The 19097-nt window shown below is 38.2% G+C and overlaps 1 protein-coding gene across 1 annotated transcript in view; it reads right to left on the minus strand.

Annotated features, from left to right (window-relative positions):
• Dnah8 (dynein axonemal heavy chain 8) overlaps window positions 1-19097 on the minus strand; it is a 276612-nt gene that overhangs the window by 175530 nt on the left and 81985 nt on the right. Inside the window, exons 22-29 of the mRNA XM_027943662.2 lie at window positions 18189-18384; window positions 15813-16009; window positions 15124-15250; window positions 12813-13048; window positions 10852-10956; window positions 6510-6623; window positions 4492-4554; window positions 2136-2236 (exon numbers count right to left, since the gene is read on the minus strand). Coding sequence (XP_027799463.2) covers window positions 2136-2236; window positions 4492-4554; window positions 6510-6623; window positions 10852-10956; window positions 12813-13048; window positions 15124-15250; window positions 15813-16009; window positions 18189-18384 — 1139 coding nt within the window. The remainder of the gene's footprint in view (window positions 1-2135; window positions 2237-4491; window positions 4555-6509; window positions 6624-10851; window positions 10957-12812; window positions 13049-15123; window positions 15251-15812; window positions 16010-18188; window positions 18385-19097) is intronic.

Below are 19097 nucleotides of genomic sequence, written 5' to 3' on the forward strand. Positions count from 1 at the left end.
ATGATGAAATCTCCCAAATGATGATGCGATAGTGAATAAATCACTATCGCATCATTCTTTGGGTTTCTTGTCCTGTTTCTCAAAGTGCTACATCATCTTTCAAAAAAGCACAAAAACAGAACTCTGGAGACAACATTCTTGTAGTCTTTTGCTTGCTTAGCTTTTTGTTAATATGGCTAAGAATTCAGTTTCTCATTTTCTTCCTAAAGCATCAAACAGAAGAAATTTGACAAAAGAATATGTTTCCAAATCATTAAGGAAAAAAGGGGCAGAAAGCACACCTACACTATATAATTTTGAGCGTGAAATTAATTGCATAAGTGACATCTCACACTATGAGTCTTCAGAGGATGATAACCCAGATGAGTTTTAGGAAATTCCATAATTTAGGACTGAACAACAGATTTCATCAGGGGCAAGGACCTCACCAGGCAACAAGAACTGGACCATCCCATTTTGTGAAGGAGATAAATTTAACAGCATCTCATTATTGATGATGCTTGTGTAGTTTCATCTGATACATTTCATAAGTGGACAAGTGTTGAAGGCAGAAGCATATTCAAAGGAAATAGATGAAGTAGAAATGAAAATGTTCATTAAGTTGATCATTCAAATTTAAAAGTAAAGAAGTTTGTATTTATAGTGCAAAGAAGGAGACAGCCCTCAATTCAACAAAATTACAAGTTTTCAATAGTCTTGAGTTTGAACACTGCAAGTGTTAGAAAAATCAGAAGGAATGCTCAGCGAGAGATCCATGGGAGATGGAGGTGAAAGCTGGAATCAGTGTTTACCGCTGGGTTTGCCCAGGTTCATGCATGAGCGCTAGCTGTATTTAAATGATGGCCTCTGCTTTGTGTTTATCTTCAAACCAGGACATCATGGAGCACAAGTTTGGGTTCACTGTGCTTAAGATCTTATTAAATTCTCTACTAAAAAGTGTCTTTTTATCATCCTGTTATTCTGACTTCTATAAATTATTTATACAATTATTTTAAAATACCAAAATAAAAAGTGATCCACTGGTCCAGACGGTTAAGTGGTGATGATTATTTTTCTTGTTATACTGAAGGTTAGCACATTGAACCTCACACTGAGGATGCCTAGAATCCCCTAGAGAAGGTGTAAACGCACAAATTTCCCAGGACCCAATCCCAGAGACCCCAGTTCAATAAGATCAGCCATCTGCAATTCTCATACAGTTGGTTAAGGGGTTAAATTTGAAGATCAACTGTTTTAGAGAGAGAATGCAGACCATCTACTCTATACAGCTAACACATTTATCTTCAGAAAATTTCATGCCTATTTTATGGTGAAATTTTTATGCTATGGCTAACATTAAGCTCTTTTCTAAAGTCAAGACTCTAATAAGTTAATAGCACTGCATTAATGTCCCTTTTGAGGAAAGGTATATTTAAAGTTATATTAAAAATATACTTGTTTACATCCTAGATCTATTGTTTAAAATCAACTAAGTTCTTTCACCATTGATTTCAATAAATTCTACACCTCCATTGTGGGAAAGAGCACATTAGCGTAAGTGCAGTAAGAAGGGTAAAAGAGTTGAGGAAGGTTATTCCTGTAAATAAACTAAAGTTATTCAAAATTTGCAACACTTCTACACAATTACTTACATTGTTTACAACTAGTAAAAAAAAAAAAGTAAAGAATAAACTAACTTTAGGCCATGCATGCCTAGAATTTCTGCAATCTATTTCTACTTCCCTACAACTTCTTCTGTACATGAACACTGTGTGTCTAATAGGTCAAGAATCGTGGGGCCAAGCTGGGTGTGGTGGCACATGCCTATAATCCCAGCTGCTTGGAATCTGAGGCAGGAGGATCTAGAGTTCAAGGCCAGCCTCAGCATCTCATTGAGGTCATCAGCAACTTAGTGTCTCAAAAGAAAAAATGCAAAAAGGGATGGGATATGGCTCAGTGATCAAGCACCCCTGAGTTCAATCCCTAGTACCAAAAAAAACCAGAGTAAGGACAAGGAATATTTAGGAGTGTTCCAAGTCATGTTGTTCTCCACATGATAAAGGATTTGTCAGTGATGTGACTCTTCTAACAGGAAGTATTTAATTATTTAAATACTAAATGAAAGTATGTAAGACTTGAACATTTTCTAAACTTACCTGGTTTTGTGTAAAACCTCATAGTCAGTCACAGGCAATCCAAAAAGTTGTTCACCTGATGAATACGTGACAAATTTCCTCCACAGATCATCAAAATTGGCCTATAACAAAGATTTCTAAATTTGTACTAAAATGTAATTAATCCAGATCCCATTAAAGTAAACTTTATCATAATTGAGCTAAAAGCTAGGTTGAGGTTTATTTAGTAGTGTCTATGAAACAAGGATTGGTGAAGTAAAATTATACTTCACCAGGCTACAAGAGGAAAGTTGAGCATTTAGGAAAGTTAGCTTTCAAACATTCTAAAAGCATCCATTTTATAAATTTCTTTCTTTAACAAATTAAGTGGTCTCCAGGAGATCTATATTTCAAGCTCTAATATAGACACCTGAAAATCCGTGATAAAGGCTAATGTACTAATTAAGACTGGTCACCTAAAAAAAAAAAAAAAAAAAAAAAAAGACTGGTGATCTCTTACTCCTGCAGGGTTAAAAATGAGTAAGGGGTGCTTGGCTCAGGTAGAACATGCCTGTAATCCCAGCTACTCAGGAAACTGAGATAAGAGGATCACAAATTCTAAGGCCAGCCTGGGCAACTTAGTGAAACCCTGTCTCAACCACAAAAAAAAAAAAAAAAAAAAAAGAAAGAAAAAATGGAGGGGACAATGGAGATGTAGTTCAGTAGTAGAATATTCCTGAGTTCAATCCCCCGTACCATCAGGAAAAGTAAAAAGCACTAGTATAATCCATTCAACCTGTTTTCTCTTCATGCAACAGTCTGTAAAACCAAAGAGTCAATTTTAATGCTATTTGAAATAATTCTAACAATTTAAATCAGCAAAGTCAATACTCATATTTTGATTTTTTTCTTTCGAATTTAAATTTGGTTATATATTTGGAATGTTAAACATTAACATTGTTCAAAGCATAAATGCAAACAGAAGTAATTCACTGGTTAGCAGGATATGTGCATTTTACATAAATGGTACAGAATGGCACCCCCACCCCACTCCACCACCGCCCCCAACTTATCTGCAGTTTCCCTTTCCAGGTTTCAGTTACTGTGGTCAACATCTCCCTAAGCCTCCCTGCTCACTGGTCCCTGCTCAATCCCAGTGTCTTAACTGATGAACTTTTGTACAAGCTGCAAATTCTGCCTCACTGGCTTGTCCTCCTTCCGCAGTCTAACTCTAATTAGTCCTTCAATTTGTAGCTTAGATGCCTTCTCTTCCAAGAAGCCTTCTCTCTCTGCCCCAATATCCCCCACCTGAGCTAGGAGCCCCTTAGCCCTGTTTCCATAACACAAATTCTATATAACTAGATTCTAATGTTCATCATATGGTTTGGGAATTAACTCTAGTTTACCATCTCTCTACAGATCTTAGCAGTTGAGAGGTAAGAACCATTTCTTCATCAAATTTCTATTGACAAACCCACACAGAAGCCAGTAAATTGCTAATGTTTTTCAAATTACTGAGAATGCAAGTGGGATGGGAATGTAAAGAGAACATAAAGGTGTTATTCAGTCACAGTAGAAAACAGGAAAAAGAACATAACAAAAAACAGAATTGGCCTGGCACAGTGGTGCATACCTATAATCCCCGTGGCTTGGGAAGCCAAGGTAGGAGGATCATGAGTTCAAAGTCAGCCTCAGCAACTTAGCAAGGCCCTAACCAACTCAGCAAGACCTTGTCTCTAAATAAAATATAAAAAGGGCTGGGGATGTGACTCAGTGGCTAAGCGCCCCTGGATCCAATCCCTGGTACCAACAACAATAACAAAAAGAATTGCCTGATGCTCCAGACTGGGTAATTTACAGAAGCATCTATGAATTTGCAAAAAATTAGTCCAAATGAGCGTGTGATTTTTCTTGAGATGTGCTCAGCAATCTGAGTCAGAAAAACAGGGTGATGGGTTGGCCTGATCCAATGACTACCACGTTGTCTAGAGCAGAGAAGTTGAAAATGACGGTTATAAAAAGAAGCCAGACAATGGCGTGAGGGGAACATGGGAAACCCACTTGCCAATCTTTAAAATCTTATGCTGATACATTTTATTATGCTATAGTTTTATCAGTTAATTTATCAAATGAGATTCTTAGAAGTAGAATAAAATATTACTAAGTTCACATTCAGAGTCTCGTTCTCTAAAAATACAGAGAGAAATTCTGTGGAGAAGAGCCTCGAGGATCATGGAGAAGGGATGAATCACATCCTTTTGAAGATTATGATATAATTAAAATCTGAATGTACTTTAAACATTAACTTTCCTATTAAAAGAAAAAACATAAATTTCCCCCTACAATCATCTTTAAAAAGAACACACTCTGTCAATGTAACAAATAAATGTGGTTTTACCTGAAATATCTGTAGCCTGTTGCTGGCTTCTTGGGATGGTATATTTGGAACCATGGGTCCTTCCTATGAGAAATAATATAATCTCCATTTTCATTCTTAATCAGATCATTGGTCTATTCACTAGATCTAGCTAGTCTTTTCTTTTAAATAAATAAGCATTATTTTTCATTTAAATGGTCTAATTTTGTCCTGTACTTGAAATTTTTATTCACTTTTTTCCTAACAGCTTTATTGAGTTATAATTCACATATTAAACCATTCACCCACTCACAAATTGTACAATTCAATGGTTTTTAGTGTATTCAGAGTTGTGCAACCATGACCACTCTCAATTTCAGAACATTTCATTATTCCAGCTTCTATTCATTTTTAAAGGTCCTTCACACAGTTAATAAAAGATGTGGAAAACTGGAAACACATCCTGTATGAAGTGTGTACCACAAGAGCTCTGCTGAGTTTCATTTATGATGATAAATGATGATGTGTGGTTCATTAGAATAACTAATACAGTTATGTATATATGACTGTATGACCAATGTGAGTCTAGAAATTATACCCATCTATGTATGATATATCAAAGTGAATAAATGCATTCTACTGTCATATATAACTAATTAAAACTATTTTTTCAAAAGAATAACTAATGAGGAATCCTGAGAACAGCCCCTTGTACTAAATGTTCAGCCAAATATGGAAACTGAGACACATAGAGGTTGAATACGTGGAAGAAGCGGAAGGCAGTCTCTGGTGGCCAGGAACCAGTACACATTTGCAAAACAATCCCCCAAAAATAGTTTCCCAAAAAGGCAAAGAAATGAAACAACTACTTATGTAGTGACAGATTAAATAACAAAGAAGATTCTCTATGGGAAAATGAAGAGTACTGAGGATATCCATGTGGTCTGTACAATCATGAATGTTATAGAAATGCTAAATAATAAACCAATATAATAGTGTTTAAAAGGTAAACTGAGACATAAAAAATTTTAAAGTGTTTGTTTGTTTCGTGAATCAGGCAATTCCAAACCACAAGGGGCCCCACTGCAGTTAAGGGAGGAGCTTTTCTAGAGTGAATATAGAATAATAGCAAAAAATTATCTGATTGGTTGTTTCCCTTATTCCACCTCCTGGAAATTCCCTATTTACATAATTATAAATTCATAATTATAAATGTCTCATTGGTTCAGCTTAAGTTTTGCTTTTTTTTAATAGAGACATTTACAAGAAATAGTTCAGGTTGAGTTTCCCTTGCGTTTGCAAAGCAACCAAGGTTAAGGTCACTTATGATGCCCAATGGTTTTTGTGTGCTCAGGGATTCTTGTGACCTGGTCTCCATTTTAATATTTTTAACAATAGAATGGCAGGACAAATCAATGTTGACTAATCCAACTAAAAGAGATTAAGTTTAGTGCATGTAACTAAAAAGGTGTTATGTAAGTAGCATTGAGGGTTTAAATCTTTTTTTTTTTGCATTCAGATCCATTTGTGACGACTAAAAGAAGTGGAATAATTTAGGAAACTATATCCAACTTTGGAGTTCAACTTTAAGGAAGTCCACATTATCATTCAGAATACGAGATTGAACAGTCTGTGGGACTGGCCAGGAATGACATTGATTTCTCATTTTCAGTGACCTTTCTGGTTTTATAAGAGTTAGAGACAATGCAAAGTGAGGTGGCATAATGCCCTGTGCACTGCAGTGTTTGTAGTCTCTGACAGCCTTCCACCTGGTAATAGATCTACATGGAAATCTCTGAGAATTCCAGCCCTGACAAAGGGCAAAACCAGATTCCTTCCACAATCTCCAGTGTGGTTTGCTCCTTGTAACTGTCAGATCTGCTTTCTTTCTCTGGAAAACATGCTTAAAGGAGAAACCACCCTCTTTTTCAGACCACTATCAATATACAAATATCATTGTTTAAATACAATGGACCTATTTCTCAGGGTTAATCCCGTTCATTTCAGACAAACATATCACAGAACATTTTAACACCCAGCACAGCTAATTTTTAAATTACCTGCTCATAAGATTCTGAAAAGTTTGCTACATCTTCACGAAAAACTTCCACGGCCTCAAGTAGATTACTTTTAAAGTTTGGCTGCACTTGAACTAGTTCGTCTTGTACAGACACCTGGAACGAAAAAGAATATTTGACATGAGAGTAAAACTCACATCTTAAAAAGGAAAACTGCAATTCTTTTCCAGCAAGTGTCTTTTCTCACAGGTGTCCTGTAGGAACAGGGATGTCTCTGTTCTCTTGTAATAAAATATATCAACAGCCCATGTGTGCCTACAGGAGATTCAAATTATTCTCATTTGTGATCCAAGAGGCTAAGTCATTTTTCTCTGAAATTGGTAACTGGAAAAAGCTCTCTGACCTAGCTCAGGCCATCGCTGTGGCCACGAAAAGGGTTACTATGACAGACCCAGTCTAGGTCACTTGCTGTCCCTAGAGCCACACCAACAGCTGGGATTAGCAATTTCTAGTAGGTTCACAAGGCTGCAGAGCTTGGAGCAATTTCCTCAAAGAAAGTAATATTACTTTAGGTACAAAAACATTACAAATATCCTCCTCATTAACTCATTCAATCCTGGCAACAATCCTGGCAGTGAATTCTACCACGCTAATATTATATCCGTTTTTCAGGTGAGAAAACTGTGGCACAGAGAGGCTAAGTAGCTCTCCCAAGATCCCAACACCGTAAGAGGCAAGGTCAAGATTCAAAACCCAGTAGTGTAGCTCCTGGGACCCTGTTCTTAACCACTCTCAAAACCAGCATTTATGTATAGGTTGGAACATACACTACATTCAGTTTAATGATGAGTGTAGTACGGAACAGTGTATCTCTACTAAAGGATAGGCCAGGGGCTTTAACGCCAAGAGTCAAAAAGATGGAAGAATCAACCAAGTGATCCCAGCAGCAGCAGACTGGCTTTCATTAAATCTCAGTGGGGAGTTCCCTGTTTCCTTTCTATGGCTCACTTGCCAGCAAGCATTTTTCAAAGCAAGCAATTAGTCAATACTGAATATGTATTTAAATAAATATGAGTATTTTATATGCATTACTTCAAGTGAGCCTTACAACCACATATAAAAAATATGAATATTCTAAATGACCACATGAAGAAATTGAATAACAAAGGTCATTAACTTGCATTAGATCATCCATTTGGTTGGTGGCACAGCTGCAATCACTATGACCCCAATTTCCGTTCTGTGTCCTTGCTACTATGTCTTGCTTCAATATCAGTGATAAAACTTTGCATAAATGAGAAATTTTACACCAGCATCCAATTTATTTGATATTCAATGAAACTTCTCAGCATAATTAAAAAATGCAGAGTTCACTTTAAACGTTTAACCAATGGCGTGTAAATTTTTACCAACCTCAGAAATGCTTACAGAAATTTATAGCTGTAAATGTCTACATTAAAAAGAAAAAAAAAACAATTATCTCAAATCAGGAAACCTAATTATCCACCCTAAGGAACTAGACAATGAAAAAACTAAACCCAAAGCAAACAGAAGGAAGAAATAATAAAAACTAGAGAACAAATAAAGACCATAGAGAATTTTTTTAAAAGAGAGAGAAAAATCAGCAAATCAAAGGTTCTTTTTGGAAAAGATCAACAAAACTATCAAATGTTTACCTAGACTAACCAAGAATAAAGGAAAGGAGACTCATATTACTAACATTAGCAATGAAAAAGGGGACATCATTATCAGTATTGTAGAAATTAAAAGGATTTTAAAGGCACAAGCAACAGAGTGAACAGGCAAAATAGGAAATGAGAGGAAATATTTGCAAATCATCTCTTTTAGGCAGTTAATATCCAGAATATATAAAGACCTCCTACAACTCAACAACAAAAAGACAAGCACCCTGATTTTAAAATGGGCGAAAGACTTGAATAGTCATTTCCCCAAAGACTATATATACATGGCCAATAAGCATATGAAAAAAATGTTCACTATCACTTATCATTAGGGAAATGCAAATCTAAACCAAAATATGATATACCTCACCCATCAGGATGTCTCCTGTCAAGGAAATAGGAAATAATAAACATTGGTGAGAAATTAAAACCTTTACATTGCCACTGTTTGTGGCATTGTAAAATGGTGAAGTCACTACAGAAAACACTGACAGTTCCTCAAAAATTAAAAATAGCCAAAAGGAGGAAGCAAGTCCAGTCTCCTTTAGCAGATAAACAAAATGTGATATATATGCATGAAATGGGTTATTCAGCCTTAAAAGGAAAGACATTCTGACACCTGCTACAACAGACAAATGTTAAGGGCAGGGTGCCAAGTGAAGTAAGCCTTTCACAAAAAGACAAATATTATAATTTCACTTCTGTGGGGTAGACAGGGAAATAAAATGATAAAGATAGAAAGTAAAATGTTGGTTGTCAGAGCGTAGGGGAGGAGGAAAATGGAGATGGTAAAATATAAGATGGTAAATTTTATGTTATGTGTATTTTATACAGCTTTAAAAAAAAAAAAAAAAAAAAAAAGCTTAGCACAAAGCTACCGTAACCAAGACAGTATTGCACTGGCGTAAGGACAGACATATAGAAACAAAATAAAGCTAAGTCTGAAATAAGCCCTTCCATTAATGGGCAGTTGATTTCCAACAAGGGTGTCAGGATAATTCGTTGGTGAAAGAAAATCTTTGAAGAGCAATGTTGAGATAACTGGATAACCTTACACCATATATAAAAATTAACTCAGAAGGAATCAGAGACATAAATGGAAAATCTAAAATTATGAAATTATTATAATAAAACACGAAATATTTAAATCCTAGTTGGGCCACAGTTTTCTAGACACAATACCAAAACACAGGCAACGGCAACAATAGGTAAACTGGACTTCATCAAAATTAAAAATGTATGTGCTGGGCCTGGAGTTGCGGCTCAGCGGTAGAGCGCTCGCCTAACGTGTGGGAGACTCTGAGTTCGATCCTCAGCACTGCATAAAAATAAGTAAAATAAAGGTATTGTGTCCACTTACAACTAAAAAAATATTTTTAAAAAAATGGATGTGCTTTGAAAAACATCACCAAGAAAATTAAATGATAACCCAAAGAATGAGAGAAAATATTTGCAAATCAGATAATGGGCTTGTATCCAAAATTCATAAAGAACTCTTACAGCTCAATTAATAAGAGCACAAGCTGGGTGCAGGGGTGCACACCTGTAATATCAGCTTCTCAGGAGGCTGACATAGGAGGATTGCCGAGTTTGAGGCCAGCCTGGGCAACTTAGCAAGACCTTGTCTCAAAACAAAATATGGGTCAGTGGTAGAGGGCTTGTCTAGCATGTGTGAGTCCCTAGGTTCAATCCCCAGCACCAAAAAAATAAATAAACAAATGAATTAATAAGTATTAATTAATTAATTTAAAAGTACAACCACATTTTAAAGTAAAAGACGTAAATTCATGTTTTTTTTTCCAAAGAAGATACAACAAATGGCCAATAAAAGGGCCTTGTAAAAAGATGCCTAATATCATTAGCCATTGAGAAATGAAGTACTGGAGGGCTGGAGCTATAGCTCAATGGCAGAGCACTTGCCTAGCATATGTGAGGCCATGGGTCGATTCCTAGTACTGCCACAAAAGAAAGAAAGAAAGGGGGTGGGGGAGAGGAAGAAAGACAAAGGAAAAAGAAAGGAAGGAAGGGAGGAATGGAGGGAGGGAGAGAGAAAGAGAAATGAAGTATCGGCACATGGAACAATATGTATGAACTTTGAAAATTTATGCAAGTGAAAAACCAGTCACAAAACACCACATGTTGTATAGTTCCATCTATATTAAATGTTCAGAACCACAAAAGGTATATCCACAGAGACAGAGAGAGGATTAGTAGTTGCCAGGGCTGGGATAAGAGGGAGAAGGGGGAGTGACTGCTAATGGGTACAGAGTTTCTTCTGGGGTGATGAAAATGTTCTAAAATTAGATGGTTATGAAATTTTGTGAATAAAGTAAAAACCACTGAATTGTCTATTTCATAATAGTAAACTCTATATATGGCATTGGATTATATCTCAATGAAAATGTTAATTTAAACAATTATGTAGCTGGGCACGGTGGTGCACACCTATAATCCCAGTGGCTTGGAAGGCTGAGGCAGGAGGTTTGTGAGTTGAAAGCCAGCCTCAGCCACTTACTGAGGTCCTAAGCAACTCTGCCACACTCTTAAAATAAAAAATAAAAAAGGGCTGGGGATGTTGCTCAGTGGTTAAGCACCCCTGTGTTCAATCCTTGGTATCAAAAAGAAATAAAACAATTATGTTTTTAAAGTATGAAATATTTTTTAAATAGTGACTTTAAAATAATAATTAAATTTATACTTACAGCTTTGCTCTGCAATTTGTTGAAAGAATATCTCAAGGTATCAACAGCTTCTGACTCTTCCTTGGTTACTTCAACTTCAAATCTGTTTAAAATACCGTAGGCTTCCTGCAGAGTACAGGTGAGTTCAGAAACACCACAAGGGGAAGCAATTGCCAAACAATTCAGATGCCTTCTAGAAACACTCCTACATCTTAGGAGACAGCAAATTCTACAAGAATGGTTTTCAAAATTAAAGATGTAGATAAAGCACATTTTGATTCTCACTGCCCACCACACAATGACTCCAGATCACAGGCTCTATAATCTGCATTTATTAAGCACTTATGTGATTCTGGTGGAAACATAGGCAGATCACACTGGGACACATTATCCTTTAAAATATCCCTACAGGGCTGGGGATATAGCTCAGTTGTTAGAGAGCTTGCTTTGCATGCACAAGGCTCTGGGTTCAATCCCCAGCACCACAAAAATAAATAAATAAATAGAACATCCCTAGAGTTAATTTCTGTCTCTCCCCTTGACCTTGTCCCAGTGTTACACAAGATAATTCCTCATACTCTACAGGGATTGGCTATAAAAGGAATAATGATGATGTAGACATACTCCACAGAAAAGAAATTTGAATGATTCAAGGGATGGATGGGCAATTAGCTTTACCAAAATACTGTCAACCAAAGAATAAAGCTCATGTATTTAGGAAAAAATACATAACAATGTATTCAATCTTAAGGAATATGTGGTCAGCATACAAAATTCCTAAATACTAAGATTATTAAAAGTAGTAGAAGTATGAAGTCCATTAGCTACCAAGAAGCATAAACTCCAAATGGGTCAAGAAAGCATAAAATAGTGATAAGCACTGGGCACCGAGAGGAGACACTGTTGAGTGCCAATTCCCCAATTCTTGGTAATAAGGGAAGGAGCACTTTGTCTACAAAGAAATTAGAAATCAGTGTTAAAACAAGTTGAGTCTAATTTTTATTATTATCATGAGTCAGAAATTGTAAGTTATTACTAATATTAGTCACAAAATACTTGTGATAGACAAAATAATTGCATTCCCCCCAATGTTGTCCACATCCCAATCCCCAAAACCTGGGAATAGATTACCAAAAAGGGGCAAAAGGCACTTTGCAATTGTAATTAAGGAGCTATCAATGGGGAGATTATCTTGAATTAACCAGGTGGCCCATATAATCACAAAGGTCTATGTAAGGGAAAGGAGGAGGTAGGAGAGGTGGGAGTGGATCTGATGAGACAGAAGCAGACATAGGAATGGTACCACAGGGTACGGGGAAGGGAATGAGCCAAGGAGTGTGGGCAGCCTCTACAAGCAGAAAAGACAAGGAATGAACTCTCCCCTAGAGACTCCCGAAGGAAAATGGTCTTGCTGTCATATGAATTTTAGCCCCGTAAGACCCATATTTGTACTTTTGGTCTCTAGAACTATAAGAGAGTAAGTTTGTGTCATTTTATACCATTTAGAATTTATAATCGGTGATTTGTTATAGCAGCAACAACAAACTACAGTGCATTTTTCTAAAATCATCCTTTCTTGATCTAAGTTCCAACAGTTTACTATTGAGCCTAGGTGGGCTACACCCAGTGGTATGCCACTGCCATGAGTGAGACCTAAAACTGGTTTCTAAGGAAAGCCAAAGATATTTGGAAAACTTTCCTAACATACTGGGATTATATGGGAGGGGTGCAGCTATCCTTTTCCATGAAATCTTAGTGCAGAATTATTGAAAGCTGTCTAGCACAGAACAGCATTATTAATATATTAATATTCCTTTAAATACAATTGGTTATTAATAATTGTTGAAACTCCCCTGAAGACATCAACATCAGGAAAGATATTTCATATATAAAAAGTGTTAACAAAATCTCCTTTCTAGTATGTTTCTATTTGGGGGGGAAAAAAAGGCATTTCAAGAAAGGAAAATGCAATAGTCTCTTACTTCAATTGGTCCCAAGGTCATGTCCATTTGGATTTCATTATCCCGGATAGCAGACAAGGCTTCCATTGCAAATCTGACATCATCTAAATCACGAATAGGTCTAGATAACTTTTTCAAGTATTCATTGATAAATGCTATCATGTCTGACATTTTCTTTTTGTATTCTTCATTCAAATATCGACAGAGTAACATCTTCCATGCCTTAGCCTCAATTGATAAGGCTAATTTCATTGGCTCTGATGAAGACCAAAAAGGTTAAAATAGAATGTAATTTGCATTCTGAAACAATCCACTGTGTGTGTGATCTGGGCTTCTGTACTGCACTGTCCCATTCACTAGTCACCAATCACATGTGGCTATTGAACATCTGAAATGTGGTTAGTCCAAATCAGATGCGCTGGCAGGTTAGTGAAGACTTAATTCCTGTTCCCATGGAGGATGCTCAGCTGTGCAAGGGAAAGAGGCATGTGGGGGAAATTTTCCAAATCTCTGTCTCTGGCCACTCCATTAGCAGCCCTCACTCATTCCCCATTCTCCTCTAGGGAACCCCCCTCAGTGGACTGAAATCTATCCTTCAGCCTCCAAGCCAAGGACCAGTTTTCATGTTATTCTGCTCCCCACCTCATCTACCTGGAGAGAGCATTTGTATGCCCTGCACCCTGGCTGATTGTCCCAGGCCAATCCTGACCTATGGTGGACCAATCAGAGACCCTTCTTGAGAGTTTGGAAAGAGAATGGAGAAGGAGCCACATGGTCTGGGAAACAGAAAAAGTCAGAGGGAAAAAGAAATGAGAGGCAGAGGGATACTCCTCAGCTTCCTCTACTGGCCCTGGTCCTGGCCGGTTCTGAAGGTCCAGCTGCATCTTGGACTCCAGGAGTCAGGCTTTTTTCCTTTACATTGTTCAAGTGGAGTGCTGTTTCTTGAAATCCCAACAGCTGGAATCTACCTTCTCAATCCTCAGCCATGCTTCCTTTCTCCCCAGCTCTGCTGAGTTTGAAACACAGTCCCCCCACCCCCAACTCCCAACAGCAGAGGACTGAGATCCTACCTCAGGCCCCTGTCAGGGCCTCTTTTCTCACTCCTCAGGCCCAGGAATTCAGCCCCCCTCCCCTTTCTTTATAGCAGGTGTCACCTTTCCAATGTTTAGTTTCCTCTGTCCAGAAACAAGCACCCTCATCCACCACAGCACTGTGGCTACGACTGTTTTTCATATTAAGGATCACAGCATCATGATGAGGAGACAATTAGCAATTTTAAAATTTGCTGTACACACAGTTTCCAAAACGCTGCAGTAGGAGGTCTTGTGATTAATGCCCCTAACCTACAGCTCCTCGTTTCCAGCTAATTAAGCCCCTCTAGTCTGCATGAGTCTTCCCCAGATTAAGTCCTTTCTTGGTAGATATAATATGTAATATATACTGAGCACCCACTGTTGGCCAGGGACTATTATAATGTCTCACAGAAGGCATTTAATGAAGTGGCTACTGTCACTAACGCCAGCAGAGGAAATGGAGGTTAAAGTAGTCGAGTAACCTGAGGAGTCAAACCCAAGGGCCACAGTCAACGTTGATTACCTGAGGGCAGATCTGAAAAGCTACGGAAGGTGGATAGTTGGTGTAAAATAAATATCAGCTGACAATGAAGTCTTTCCACATGGTCAAGACAGATTCATTGTCCTGGTACCATGGTTAACCATTTAGTGACCAGTTCAAACCGTAGACCCACTCACCTCAGAGGTCTGCAAGTCACTCAGGGTGCCTCCTTCCTAAATGCCAGCTCATCCAAAGGGACACACCAGTAAAGCAACCAACCAACCAACAGGTCTCACCTGAGTAGGTAAGCATCCTTCTACAGATGAGCTTAACCTAGATCCATAATCCTTGAACTCCATGCTGAGACCATTGGTCAGTCCTCTGGGGACAGTGTGCCTGATCATCACTGCGCTCCCTCGCCATAGTAAGCAATAGTCAGCTCGGGGTTTGTATCTCACATACTTAAATGATTGTCACATCATCCCAGGATGATGGACTTCTCAAGGGACTTCAAACTGATTTGACCCTTATCTCATGTACACCCTCCTCACAGTAACCTAAAAGAGTTTGTCACCCGCTGTTTTAGTTGTTCAATAGCGAGCTGAGGAATCCACCTACGCAATGTGTACATGCATGTGAAGAATACGGATGGTCTGGAATTATTTAACATTTATAACATGATACCAAGGTTGCTTCATAGCTGCTTGCTCTAAAATAGCATTTCATGTGAACATGCAAATACATCACATTACAAATATTTTTAAAAAATTTTAATTACCTGTATGCAATTCAAGTGCACCTACAACAATAATAGGCTTCAACTCATCAATCTCCTGTTCGAAAGTAGCATAGTGCAGAATTTCTGATCTGATTTCAGTCAGAGAAGGGTTGTTAGCCAAAAATTCCTGCAGTAGGCAACAGTTAATTTTTATTTATTTTCTTAACAGTATCAATCTTATACTTGTAATCACTAAATTAAAAACTTGCATTTATTTATGCATTTGTATACTGTATGTGTTCTGGGGCCAGTGGCCTGGGAAAGAACAGGATATCCTGGTAGTCCTGGGAGAGTGAAGGAATTTCACACCCCATGGTGAATAACCAGTTTTATTCAGAGTTCTTAAGTTTCCTTAAGTCTCCTGAATTAGGTCTATTTAGACCCAGTCAGCGAGGTCTAAATAAAAGTGACACACACTTGAATACATGGCCTCTAGACAGTTCCTGGCACACAATGGGCACTCAGTTTTTAAGGGAATTCAGTGAAATCTGTCAGAGCCTCATTATTATTAATTGCCTCCAACTGTCAGTGGGAAAATTACCACCAGCCACAACCGGTCAGGTGCTTGTTACTTATGGGTTCTGAGCCTCTGCTCATGAGTTCCTGTCGTTACCACTGTCTTCATGATCCCCCTCAAGCATTAAGAGACCAACAGAGCACAAACAACATCCCAAGTAGCAGAAATACACCTTCACTTTCATGTCTCGGTCCTCTGTCCAGAGAGCCTTGTACTTGTCAAAGTCCTGCAGGGCCTCCTGGGCCACCTTTCTTAAGGAATTCACAGAGGAAGAAAGCAGGAGGACCAGCTTGGAAATATCCTTGTGCTCCGCCACCCCCGGGTAAAAATTCTTCAACTTCCTCGCAGGAATAATCTCTTCAAAAGATCCTGAAAGTAGAGGTTTTCACACTCTAGATAAGTTCTGTGTTCAATTTTAAATACTATCAATTTTAGTACTCATAGGGTTTTTCCTTCAAAAAAAATCTATTTTCTTAAAGGCACTCTCTCCAAATAATTAAGAGTTGTGCCAAGTAATTGGGTGATACTGTCTTGCTGTCTTCATTCCTCAATCTATTGTGTCAGATTTTGAGGTCTAGATTTCTTTAACCTGGAGAAAATGTGTTACTCAAAGGGGAGAACTAGAAGACACTGATTTAAACCCTCTGAAATTAAGACAGGTACAGTGGCACACACCTGTAATCCTAGTGACTCAGGAGGCCAAGACGGGAGGACTACAAGTCCAAGGCCAGCCTGGCCAATTTAGCAAGGTTCTAAGCGGTTTAGAAAGGCCTTGTCTTAAAAAAAAAGGGGGGGGGAGGCTAGAGATTATATCTCAGTGGTTAAGCACCTGTGAGCTCAACCCCAGCACCAAAACCAAAAAGTTTAAAAAGTCCTTCAAGGAAAATTTAAAAGAATTGGAATTGCTACTGCTACCCTAGAAAAGAGCACAGTGGTTGAAGGAGAGAGACCACATTTACTACCCAAATGACCTTGGACCAGTTATTTCATCTTCATGACTACCCTCATGAAGATTAAGCAAGACAGATCCTGTCTGTCGTCAATGAAGCATCTGGTACACACAGGTCATGCAAAACAATTAACCACTGCTATAAACATCCTCCAGCAAAACACAAATTTGATCATGTCACTGTCTTGACTGAAATCCTCAAAGATTCTCCATCCACCAAGAAGAATCTTTACTAATACTTTAGTTTGGCCTGTACAGAAATTTACTTTTTTTTTTTTTTTTTGGTACTGGAGAATGAACCCAGGAGTGCAATGAGCCACATCCCCAGTAGGGCCTCACTAAGTTGTTGAGACTGGCTTTGAACTTGGGATCCTCCTGCCTCAGCCTCCTGAGCCACTGGATTACAAGCATGTGACACCACACCCAGCAGCAATTTAATTTTTAAAAAATAGTCACTAACAATTAAAAATCATGACATTTCACATGAAATTCCAGCATCTCTCTTTAAATTTCCAGCATCTCTCTTTAAAGTGGCAAAATTTTGTAGTATGAGGCCCATTTTTCTGCATGGTTACAATCAGCTAAAGCTCAATGGTGTGCTGATTTACCACAGTCCTCAGTAAGCCCATTTGCTCCTTTATTTTGTCTGATATTTAATCAGAATTGAAGCAAAAGAAAATACAAGACACTGGCTTAATTAACTAATTAATGTTGGGATGTGCCTTGGAAGTTCAATCCTTTTCCTTGCTAAGAAGAATTCCACTATATAAGTAAACCATGTGATTTTGATCTATTCACCAATTTTCAGATATTGTTTTGTTAACAATTTGGAGCTATTACTAATAATACAGCCGAAATATCATGCTGAAAGTAAAATGAGTGCTAAGGTTTACTTTAATTTTTTTTTTAATTTTTTATTGTTGGTTGTTCAAAACATTACAAATTTCTTGACATATCATATTCCACACTTTGATTCAAGTGGGTTATGAACTCCCAACTTCACCCCATACACAGATTGCAGAATCACATCAGTTACACATCCATTGATTTACATATTGCCATACTAGTGTCTGTTGTGCTCCACTGCCTTTCCCATCCTCCACCCTCCCAAACTTTAATTTTTAACTTTAAAGATGAACTAATTTTTCAGACTACCTTAATAGAACAGTGATTAAAAACCTTTATTCATCCATGACCAAAAACCAGGAAAAAAAAAATAACTACATGCTATATTTTAGGTGAAAGATGGAAGAACACCAGTTTTTTAATGCAAAATTTAACCAAGAAACATATCAAAATAACTTTTCTTTAAAAACCTATGTGTTGGGCTGGGGATGTGGCTCAAGCGGTAGCGCGCTCTCCTGGCATGCGCTGGGTGCTGGGTTCAATCCTCAGCACCACATACAAATAAAATAAAGATGTTGTGTCCACCGAAAATTAAAAAATAAATATTAAAAAATTCTCTCTCTATCTCTCTCTCTCTAAAAAGAAAAACAAAAAAAAAAACTATATGTTGTCAAACCACAGAAGAATCAAAAAGGCTTTGTAATAATGGTTACAATCCTAAGATTATATTTCTCTGAGATTTAACTTTCTTACTCTCTTCCCTCTTCAGCGATTTTCCTGTGCTTGGGTGATTCAGGTCGGTAGTGGTCCGAGTGGGGCTGGAAATAGCAGACTTGATGTGGCGGACCTGCTGCTGTCCCCAGTGAGCCACTCCTCTGCTGACCTCCAGCGTTAACTGGATCATTCGGTTAATGGCTTGCTGAATGTCATCCAGACTTGGAACCATTACCTGTGGAAAGAAGCAGCCAGGACACAATACTACCAGCACAGACCATCCACCCCTCCAAGTCTCAGCATCCCAGTTTCCCATGGAGTGGGCAAAGCTTTGGCTGGCCCTACAGAAGGCCGCTTTAAGGATGGGCTGCAGACTTTCTCCATCCTGCAGTTCTTCCATTCCATCCATTCCTGCCAGCCAAAAGGTCAAATGTAGTCCTCTTTACCCTCTCCCTGTGAGCATGACCAGATGCAGCTGAAAAATGTCAACTACACATTGGAATGACCATGGAACAGAATGACGAAGGTAGCTAGATTGTGACCTTGACTCTTTGAACTGCATCAGATAAGCTAAGAAGCTATCCTTCAGGAGGCTGAGCCACGCAAATGTGAAGTTAGGTGGCACACAGGCTGCTCCTGCCTGGCATCTTGGTCATTCTGTGTGGCTTGGAGTTCCAGATGCCAATAAACAGCTGGGGTAGTTGTAGAGATAAGCTGTGGGAAGGCTCAGGGGATACACGGTGCTCAGGACATGGGCTTATTCTTCTATTCTGCCATTCATGGGTTGCTTCACAGTGGTGGGTTTGGGGTGAGGACTTACATAATGCTTTTATTTTAGTGATTTAGTGTCCAAAGTAAGAAAACTCCAAGTGATTTGTAGGACATCTAACAACTGATGGCAAAACAAATACTTAACTATTTCACCAGGCTTCAAAGCACCATGAGTTA

Source organism: Marmota flaviventris, chromosome 6, assembly GCF_047511675.1.
Source record: "Marmota flaviventris isolate mMarFla1 chromosome 6, mMarFla1.hap1, whole genome shotgun sequence".
NCBI classification, from domain to species: domain Eukaryota; kingdom Metazoa; phylum Chordata; class Mammalia; order Rodentia; family Sciuridae; genus Marmota; species Marmota flaviventris.